The 11,469-nt window shown below is 40.1% G+C and overlaps 1 protein-coding gene across 1 annotated transcript; it reads left to right on the forward strand.

The window, feature by feature from the left end:
- Positions 1-10,406: 10,406 nt before the first annotated feature.
- On the forward strand, positions 10,407-11,130 carry LOC107640635 (uncharacterized). Its single transcript, XM_016344145.2, has 2 exons — positions 10,407-10,508; positions 10,621-11,130. The coding sequence occupies exons 1-2, from the start codon at positions 10,407-10,409 to the stop codon at positions 11,128-11,130; spliced, it is 612 nt and encodes a 203-aa protein (XP_016199631.2).
- The last annotated feature ends 339 nt before the right edge of the window (positions 11,131-11,469 follow it).

Raw genomic sequence — 11,469 nt, forward strand, 5'->3', positions numbered from 1 at the left:
AATAAGAATGTAAATAAAGAATGCATATGTGGTTGAATTGGAAAAAAGATGCATGAGTGGATGTGAGAAAAGGAAAAAAATGGAAAGTTAGGTTAGTTTCTTTTGTGTACATAGGATGATATAGAATTAGGTGGGATATTTAAGCTAATCAAAGATCCAATCTATTAGCCCACGTAACCATATTAATCCTACCCTTATCCTAGCCCCATTACAACCCTCAAAAGACTTCATGATATTTGCATTCATTCATCAAGTATTAGTTGATTGTTAGATGACTTGCAAATCTTTGAAAAATATGATTAAAGGAGAATTGAGTGATTAAGCCCTACACACTGAGCAATTAGAGTGTAAACACATCCGGTGAGGGGTTCGATCGCGTAATTCTATGTTTCCATCGCTTATCTTATGTCTTCTTGCAAGTTGCTTGTTAGTTTTTGAAAATTTCAAATCAAATCTTTGGACATTGATCATATTGCTATATTTTCTTGTTTTGGCCCTAAGTTTCTACTTTGGATTGATTGGAATTCTTTTGTTTATTTTTGCCAAACTCAATAGGAACCATAGCATAGATATAGATAGTTAGCATTTAGCATAGTTGCATGTATGATGATTTGTATTATCTACCCCTTTTTCCTATCTAAAAGGACCATAAAAAGAACCCAATTTCATTGAATCAATGCAATTTCATGAATCAAATGATAAATATTATGGTACATTGCTTTGAAATGGGTTGTGTTGAATTTCAGGTGAAAAGAGCAACAAAAAGGGAAGAAAACAACAAATAAAGCTGGGCGTGTGAAGTTGGGCGTGCTACTTAGAACAAACGCCATGAATTTGTATGGGCGTAGCACGCCAGCACCAGGGCATGGCATGCCAAGTATACCTTCTAGAGAGCATGATTGGAGCTTTAACAAGGGTGTGGCACGCCAGAGTTCAGGAGTGGCACGCCAGTAATAATATCCAGAGAAGAATGTTTGGGTTTTATCAAGGGGGTGGCACGCCAGAGTGCAGGCGTGGGACGCCAGTATCATTTTCCAGAGAGCAATGTTGAAGGCAACAAAAGGGGCATGGCATGCCAGGTTGAGCGTGGCACGCTAAATCCATCACACACCCTAGGCGTGCCACTTGAACTTGTGGGCGTGGCACGCCAGTTCATTCATCCAGAAGAAGACACATACTGGGCGTGCCACTTGATATCGAAGGCGTGGCACGCCAACTCTAAACCTTCAATTGGGTGTGCCACTTGAACTTGTGGGCGTGGCACGCCAGTTCATTCATCCAGAAGAAGACACACACTGGGCGTGCCACTTGATACCGAAGGCGTGGCATGCCAGCTCTAAACCTTCACTTGGGCGTGCCACTTGAGAACCCAGGCGTGGCACGCCAGGCTTGGAAGAGTCACACCAACATGGGCATGCTACTTGAACACCAAGGTGTGGCACGCCACTACAAGTTTCCAGAGGAAGAGATGAAGGACCAAACACCTGGGCGTGCCACTTGAGGTCGAAGGCGTGGCATGCCAACTCTTATCATTCATTTGGGCGTGCCGCTTGAGGTCAAAGGCGTGGCATGCCAACACTCACCATTCATTTGGGCATGCCACTTGAGGTCGAAGGCGTGGCACGCCAACTCTCACTATTCACCTGGGCGTGCCACTTGAATGCTGCATGTGGCACGCTATCTACTGGAATAAGGAATAATGCATGGGCGTGGCACGCTAGCACTCAAGCGTGGCACGCCAGTTATGATTTCCAGAAATGTTGAGAAGGCTTCTGTCGGTGTGGCATGCCAGTAATGTTTTTTAGAAGAGGAAAATGGAGCACACAATGGGCGTGGCACGCTAGACCTTGGGCGTGCCACGACAGTTCATTTTTCCAGAGAAGAAGAGCAAGAAGAAAGGCCTGGGCGTGCCACTTGGGCTTGAAGGCGTGGCACGCCCGGGGAGTTGGTTCAAGGGGCGTGCCACTTGAGGAGCTGGGCGTGGCGCGCCAAGCCAAATTTAGTTGCTAGGCGTGGCACGCCACTCAAGCGCCAACCACACGCCAAGCCTGGAGAAGTCACGTTTATGGAGTTTTTCTTTCCCTCCAGCTGTAATTTTCTTTTCTTTTTTGTATTTTCTTGATTCTAGTACTAGGAATAGTATAAATAACCCTTGAAAGTACTGAGAAGGGATTGTTGAGTAGTTGGTTCATTGGCAAGTAGTGTAGTTTACTTTTCACTTCATCTCTTCCATCTTTTGTACTTTTCTCTAAGCTCTGAGTAGCTAAATTCCCTCTTATTAGAAGAGGGAGCTCTGTTGTACTTGATGGATTAATGATAGTAAATTTCTTCTTCTCTTCATCTTTTCTTTGATTTTCTAGAAGGAATTTCGTTTTAATGCTAGTGTTCAATCATCTTGGGAAAGAGGTTGAATGCAAAATGGGTTTCATGGGAACCTTGGAAAAGGAAACATGAAACCATGCTTGAAATTCCTTTTCACAATTGAGTAGATCTGGGTTTTGGTGATTAGATATGGTGACATATAATCCACCCACTATTTGGATCTATGCGGATGTGTGGTATAATCAAGGACCAAGCATATCTCTCTTCATGAGCAATTAGACCAAGGAATTGGCTGATTATCAAGATTTGAGAGATTGAATCACCAATGGATTGGGGTTCAATCAATCATGATTGCCAAGAGGTCAATGAGTTGCATGATTGAAGATGAGATGAGCTGGATTTAATCTAAAGAGAACAATATCTCCTGACCCCAATGAATTTTTCCTATTCTTATCTTCCACATTCTTTATAGCTTTGATGAGAAGATTATTGCTAGTCTAGAATTTCTCAAAATAGAATATATTCGTTGCAAGTATAGCCTAGATCAACAAACAATCCTCTCATCAAAGTTTAGTTTTCAAATCAATAATTAACCGAGATCAAGAGTACTTCAACCTTGGGTCGTTCTCCCTAGGACGCAATTGGAAGTGTTTCTCTTTTGGTTGTGGACAAAAATGGGTTTTGAAATCAAGAAATGAAAGATTGAAGGGACTTAAGGAATAAAAGAACTAAACAATGATCAAAATTGATATTAATGCAAGTAAAAGGGAAGCAAGATTAAAACTGGTGAAAATGCATAAAAAGAGCATTGACTTGGGAATGAGAGTCCAAGGAATCCTATCATCGCCATAACCACAACTATGGTAATTATGATGAGTCAATCTCGTCTAGTCAACCCCAACCATCGAGAAGTAAGTCAAGCAAGCATAATTGACCTTAATCCATAAGTCCTAGCTAACTTACCAAACTAATTGGTAAAAAGCTAGCATCAATGGAAACAAGAGTCAACTAACTACCTAAGAATTACCACTAAATATCGGATATTATGACTCTAGTATCCTAGGAACTCAAACCACAAGCCAAGGTGGGAAAATCTACTCAAAATCTAGAGTTGGCATTTTCACAAACACCTTGTATGCATAAAAGTAAAGCATGGGAAATTGTAAAGGAAAATGGAAAAATATAACCAACTATCACCAAACCCAAATGTAAACAAGCAACCAAACATAAATGAAGCATGAAACATAAAATTCATCAATCAAAACTTCAAGAAACACAAAATTGTAAATATGAACAACTAACTTGAACCAAAAACAAATGAAAGTAAATGTGCTATAATTAAAGAGGAAATTGAGAGTACTTACAATAAAGATTAGCAAAATCAAAGATCAAAGCTTCTATAAAATGCTACAATGGAGATGGAAATTAAATGAAACCCTAAGAGAGCAAAGCTACACTACTCCTACTCCTACTCCTAATGCATTTTCTACCTAATCTACCCTAATGAAAGCTTGTTCCTTCATAAGTGTTGAATTCTCCTTTATATAGCACTCCCATTCAGCAATTCAGCCTTCCAAAAATGAGCCTAAGGCCTCCAAATTCGCACAGCACGTGTTTCATTAATGAAACCACGTGCAGGGACCTGTGCGGACGCACAGACGTTTGCGTCCGCACACTTGGCTGAAAGTTGACCTGTGCGTACGCACAGGTGGTCGCACGCACGCACGCATGGAAATTTCCTCTTGTGCGTACGTACACTGGCTTGTACGCACACACACCTTGCTGTATGTGCTTTTCCTTATTTTTCTTCATATTTTCTCCCTTGTACATGCTTCCTTCCACTTTTGGCTATCTATTCTTGCCTCTAAGGCCTGAAATCACTCAACGAAGATGTCATGGCATCAAATGGAATAAGAGTGGAATTAAATTGCTCATTTCAAGCACAAAATTGCATGTTTTCACATTTAGGATCAAATTAGGGATAAAACACAAAAGTATGCTATTTTGGTGCTTAAGTGTGAGTTCATGTGCTAGAATCCATCCAAATTGAGTCAAAATATACCATCAAATATGGACTCATCAATTCTCCCACACTTAAACAATAGCATGACCTCATGCTAAAATAACAAGGAAAACAATTAGGAGGGGTAATCAACTTATTAAATGCAACTATCTAAATGCATGCAAGTATGTAAATACTATCTATACCTATATATCTATCTATCTATCTATCTACAATGTCCTATGAAATTGGTGAAAACAAACAAATAAATTTCCAAGCAAGAGTATAGACATATAGGGCTAAGCAAAAAAGTAGCTCAATGCAATCAAAATCTAAAGAATTGATTTAACTCATTAAAAAGAAGCAACTTGCAAGAATGCATGATAAGAGGTATGGAAACATAGAGTTGAGTGATCGAACCCTCACTAGGTGTGTATACACTCTAATCACTCGGTGTTTTAGGGTTTAATCACTCAAGTCTCCTCCTAATCGTGCTTTCAAGGATTTGCTTTTCATCTAACAATCAACAAATATTTGATGCATGTATGCAAGTATCATGAGGTCTTTTAGAAGGTTGTAATGGGGTTGGGGTAAGGGTAGGATGAGTATATGGCTAAGTGGACTAAAGGATTGAATCTTTGATTAGCTCAAGTATCCAACTCAACCTATATCAATCAACCTACAAAAAGGTATATTCTATCCACCCATTACTTCTTTTCACACACACATATTCATGCCTTAGTTCTATTCAAAACACATATGCATTTCTTATTCATTTTTTTTCTTTTCTTTGAGATAACTTTTGTCCCATCTTATTACTATATATTTTTTTCATCATTTTTTTCTCTATGACAAATGCATAAGGTTAAAGCAAATTAAAACATGAATGTGCACCCATTTCCCAAATTTTCAATAATTACCCAAAATAAAATTTTTTTCTACCAATGCTTCCCAAAATTTCCTCCACACTTAAATGATACACATTCCTCAACCTAAGCTAATCAAGGATACAATCCAAGGTAAATTCATGGTTTTCCACTTAAAGTTGTAATATGGCGATATTACAATCAATGGGATCAAATAAGGCTCAATGGGGTTAACAAAGGTAGATGCAAGGGTAGGTCTATATGGGTAAAGTAAGCTTTTATCAAAGATGGCCTCAATCATGCTCAATGCAATTCAAAACATCAATCATCGGAAATAAAGAATTAAGCAAAACCAAGATTACAATCATAGAAGAGATATAACACACAATGAATAAAATTAGTGGTTTAAAAGGTGTAACCACTCATTTAAGCTCAAAAACTCACAAGGTATTTGTTCTTTACTCTTCTATATTCTAAAAAGAAATCATTCAAGCAAGTTTGAAAACAGTTTTCTCAATCAATTCATACAATTCCCTTGAAACAAAATTCTTGGAAATTCTTATTGTTTTTTACCAAAATTATTTCCTATATGTATGTATGTGTGTTGTGATGGATGCAATTTCTCAAAAATTTCCTAGTTATTTTCCTAATTTTCAACATTGCAAAAAATTAACATGAACAATTAGGATCAAAATGAACTAGGTATATGCTATTCACATCATCCATTCACAACTTCTACCTATAAAATATATACTAAGAAAAGGGATGCAAAAATACAACATGCAATAGCTAGAAATAAACTATGCATAAGCTAAGATATATATACTAGAAGAAATATGCAATGCAACAATCAAAAGCAATCTAAATATCTACAAGAAGCATAATAAAAGAAAAAAAATAAAGTGCAAAGTGTTCGGAAAAAAGAGTTTACGCCCCAAAATGACGAATCCTCCTCCACACTTAAGCGTTGCACGGTCCTCTGTGCATAAACACAATCTGAGGAGAATGGATTTGAAGTGCTCCACCTTCAGTTAGCAGAGGCGGGGGCTTGGGTTGTGTGGAGATCGCCAAGTCCAATGTATGCTCGGCATCTACATCCTCGGTGTCCTCCTCCTCTCCCGGCTCCTTGCCTTTATGTCTCATCCTCAAAAAGAAGAGCAAAGTATAATTAGGAATCATAGGGCATGTAGCACAAAAGGATAAAAGTGGAGAGTAAATAAGCATCTAATTGAGGAAGTTGTATAGCGGTGTGGAATACACACAATGGCCGGTTAAAGTAGCATCCACACAATGAAAAACTGAGCATGAGTTCCTCAAATAAATGGCCTAAGATGCAAGTGATGTGTAAGAACTGCAATTAATCAACCAGTTAATTAAGTGATTATATTGCCCAAATTAGATTCTGAAAAGTTAGAGAGAGAATTTAAGGATTTAAAGGTGATTTTCGAACTCAGTAGGTCTTTCTGAGTCAGAAAATGTGCTTTCTGTAAGAAACTGTGAGCCGGCAGTTGAACCGGTTGAACCGGTTCAGGTCTGCCCGGTACCGCATGAGAATAAGTGAAAACCGGTGAAAACCTTAGAAAAATGTTAGAAATGAAAAACCAGGCGTTAATTTTAAAGGTTTGTCCCAAAGTTGGGCCAAACGGGCTAAAAAGCTAACTGGTTGGACCGGGCCCAAGTTGAGCCCAAGCCCAACATATAAAAGGCTCATTAAATGAACCAAATCAGCCACAACACTAAACACACCCACACTTATGCTGAATTGAAGAGAGGAAGAAGAAACCCCAAGAGCACTATTCATCCATCTCTTCTCTTCGTGATATCTCGAGCTACGGTACTCTGATTTGCGTGCCATCAGCGGCTACGCGTTCCTTATGAAGAGCTCTATAAAACCCATATAAGAAACTAGTAAGGAAAGCTTGAATCCTTCTCAGTTTCTCTCCTTAAAATTTTGGGTTTATAGGGTTTTTGATTAGATGAGTTTTTGTGATTCTAGGTGTTTAGGTTTGCTCTAATCCTTGCTTAGCCTGAAATTCTTGGTAGTAAATCTGTTGGAGAAGGTAAGAGCCACTAAACCCTTGTGAATTTATGTTTAATTGGAACCCTAGGTTGATTTGAGGTGATTTATATGTATATAGTTTGATTATTGTGGCTTTGGGAGCTCTTGGAACTTAATTGTGCCTAGTGGAGTAGAAGTAAAAGCTTGGAATTTAGTTGAAAGCTATTTGGTGATCAATTTGAGTTTTGGTGCATAAAGGGAATCGGTTAAGGTATGGTTTCGGTTTTCTCTATGTAGTATATAATATTCATGGACACTTAGGCTAGTGACCTATAGGATAGGTTTGGAAATTGTATGTTTTTTATGATTATTTGTGTTGATGAGATATAATGTGTTGATGTATTGTTGTGATTACATGATGAAGTTGAAATATGATGGATTAGGTGCATGAGTATTGTGGATTATGAAAATGAATCTTGGTTGAGTTAGTGATGAGAATTGGTAATGAGATGATGATGATTGGTGGATATGTTATATATATGTGATAAATGAAGTTGAGAATAACGAAAGGTGAAAGAAATTGTGCTGTGATTGGTGTGATTTGATACAAAAGGTAAATTCTGATGAGAGAAGGGGGTTTGGAAAGGTATGGTATGGTTTGGAAAGTGTATGGTAAGAAATTGTGTAAATTGTGAAGTTTGGTCAAATTGAGTTTTTGGTAACCTTTGCTCGATCATAACTTTTGCCTCGATTTTTGAAATTGATTGAAATTTATTTAGAATTAAAGATGTTTGAAAACTCTTTAAATCGATATAAAATTTGTGAAAATTGGAATTTTGTAGAGGATGTTATGATCCTTCAAAGTTGGTGTTAAAAATCTGAAATTCTGCAAAGTTGCAGAATTTCATGATTTCTGATATGTGCGGGCGCACACCCTCGTGCGGACGCACACTCTACAAATATTTTGACCTGTGCGAATGCACGCACCTGTGCGCACGCACAAGCAGGGAAGTGCGCTCTGTTCGCAGCGCTAGCACAGCTTGTGCGCGCACATATCCAAGGAAAAACTTTAACCTGTGCGGACGCACAGGTCTGTGCGGATGCACACGTCAGGAAGGTCAGTCTGTTGGGGGCGCTGGCATAGGTTGTGCGAGTGAACAGATTCTGAAAATTTTGTTCCCTGTGCGTACGCACACCCTTGTGTATACACACACACTTTAAAATTTCCTGGGCGTGCGCACGCACACACCCCTGTGCGGTCGCACACATCCTGTTTCCCAAATTTTGCTTATTTTCAACTATTCTACCTTCCCAACAAGGTTGTAAGCTCCTAAAACACCATTTTAAGACTTATGGGCTTCATTTTGAGTACTAGAACATGGGATGTAACTTAAGGTTTCTAGAACACTATTTTATGATAAATTAGTAAACGGAGGCCTAGGTTTCTGGCGTGCTGAGAATGATTTGACGATTGGGTGGAGGATGATTGATATATGAGATAAGGAATGATAAACTTTTGACATTGGAAACTGAGTTATGAATGGACAGTGGTTGAGATGAGTTGAAGACTCGGATTGGGACAATGGATCTCTGTATATTGAAAATGTTTTCTGAAAACCACTAAGATATTGTTTTTACTGAGATTATGAGACGCTATGCGTCCGGCAGGGATGGCGGTTGTATCCCGCCTGTCGAGGTAGTGGCGGCGACGTAAGGGCGGTGGTTCGTCCCGCTTACGTTGAGATGTGAGGTCTGTGGCAAGAGTATCCCACTCGCATCCCTTCGGACCTATAGGCGTGCAGGCACCGGTACCTGGACAGTGGTCCGGGCACTATATCTCGGGGGTTCCCATATGAGAAATCCGAAGGGCGACGTCTCTATGGAGATGTGTCGGGTTGGCAGTTGAACAGACAATGTGATATCACAGCCAGTAGGGCAGGCATTCATCATATGCATTTTCTATCTGTTTGTATGCTTTGTTTACTTGTGATGGCTTGCCTAATTGAATAACATGCTTACTTGCTATCTGACTTAGTTGCCTTATATGCTACTACTTGTGTTTTACTTGCATTGTATACTACCTGTGTTTTCTACTGGGATTGAGGAGGTTCGGAAGGCGGTGGCGATGGGATCGCATGGAGAGTCGGTTGGTGAAGGCTGTGGGACAGCGGTGTTTGTTTAGAATTAGAACTCCCTTAAGATAGATCACCCGGTTTATTTATGATAAGGTTTATATTATACTTATTTGTTTTAGAATGCTTTAAGCTTGAATCTTGTGATGGATATGGAGCTTAGGATTGCCTTTGGCATCCCGGGGTCTTGTATCCTACATCACTGGGCACTGTTACCATACTGAGAACCTCCGGTTCTCATACCATATCTTTGTTGTGTTTTTCAGATGCAGGTCGCAACCCACCTCGGTGAGTTATTTTGGATGGTAACAGAAGCGGAGGATCTTGGATTCTTTTGGAGTCTTTTTGGTTTATCTTGTTTATACATCTCTCTTTTGTATTTTGTTTAGCCTAGAGGCTTGTATTATGAGAGAAAAACTTGTATAAGCTATTTTTAAACTGTCAGGTTTCTGTATGGTCTGTATATGGCTAGCTGGCTTAAACTCCGCGAGTCGCGACTAGTTTCTTATGATATCACACTATTGTACTATTACCTTGTTTATATCACTTATGTTTCTTATGCCTTACGGTAGTACGCTTTTGCGTTTTGAATTCCTGTTTTTGAGCTATATTCTTCATCGGGCTTCTAGATTATTATATTCCTTCTATATATATACTATGTATGAGCTTAGAACTGTCGTAATCTCTGATTAACCTTTGCTTTACGACGCGAGGTAAGGCTTAGGCTAATTAGGGTGTTACATTTAGTGGTATCAGAGCTGTTCGTCCTCGTGAGCCTGAGGGATAGACCGATTGTGCTTCATTGCATACTCTGTGTGTCTTTTCTTTGATGCTATTAGGTTATCTGTTTGATATTGCATAGCATGCTTGTTTGTGAGTGCCTGCTTGGGATAATTGAAGCACTAGACTTTTGATATTGAGACTGATCACCTTGATATTGACTATTTGGTTTAGACAAGAACCCTACATGGCTACTCGTGGGCGAGGTCGAACACGTATGCAAGAAAGTAGGAATGATCAACCAATTGATAATCATGCCGAATTCACAGCGGCCATGGCTAACTTAGCAAACACCATGGAAGCGAATGCTGCTGCGACTCTGCAAGCTGTGTAGAGATTGGGCCAACCGGCCGGGAACGGAAATGGCAATGGGAATGGCAAAGGGAACGCCAATCATAATGCTGAAGGTAACGGTGATAACATGGAGGAGTTCTGATCACCTTGGCAACGTTCCTCAAGGTTCATCCACCAACTTTTTGAGGGTCCACAAATCCTATTGAAGCAGACCACTGGTTCCAGGCTATGGAGCGTGCTTTACAGGCGCAACATGTTCCTCTCAATCAATATGTAAAGTTTGCCGCTTATCAGCTAGCGGGAGAGGCCCAGCCCGGGTGGCAAGCTGAGTGTCGTTTGCTACAGCTTCCATGGGAGGTGTTCCAAACGGCTTTCTATAAGAAGTATTTCCCTGAGTCTGCAAGGGAAGCAAAGGAGATGGAGCTAATGCAACTGAAGCAAGGTTCCATGTCTGTGGCTGAGTACACCAACAAGTTCGAAGAGTTTTGTAGGTTTTCTCGGGTGTGTCAGGGTGACTCGGAGACTTACGAGAGCTGGAGATGCGTTAAGTACCAGAGGGGTTTGAAGGACAACATTATGATTGCTGTGGCTCCTTTGGAAATTCGTGTCTTCTCTGACATGGTGAATAAGGCTAGAGTAGTGGAGGAGTATGCCAAGATTGTGGCGGCATCTAAGGACACTCATGGAGGGAGCTCTAGTCGGGGGCGTGGCAAGTATTTTCATTTGAGAGGATAAAGCTTCAAGAGATGAGGATATGCGCCTCAAGGCCAAGGAGGCTTTAGAAAGAACACACATGACCAGATTCAGCGTGGCAAAGGGAGAGGAAATTAGAGTAAGAGTTCTCCGGATTTGACTTGTGTACGTTGTGGGCATTTCCATCCTTATGACTCATGCAAAATTGGTTTAGGTGGTTGTTTCAATTGTGGGCTGCCTGGCCACATTGTGAGGGATTACACTCGTGGGAGGAACCAGAATGCAGGCCAGAGTCAGAATCAAGGTTGAGTCTTTGCTGTGAATGCCAAGGATGCTTCCAAGGCGGATCCGTTGATGAGAGGTATATGTCTAATTGGTGAT

Source organism: Arachis ipaensis, chromosome B5, assembly GCF_059453495.1.
Source record: "Arachis ipaensis isolate K30076 ecotype BB chromosome B5, ASM5945349v1, whole genome shotgun sequence".
In the NCBI taxonomy this organism is placed as follows: domain Eukaryota; kingdom Viridiplantae; phylum Streptophyta; class Magnoliopsida; order Fabales; family Fabaceae; genus Arachis; species Arachis ipaensis.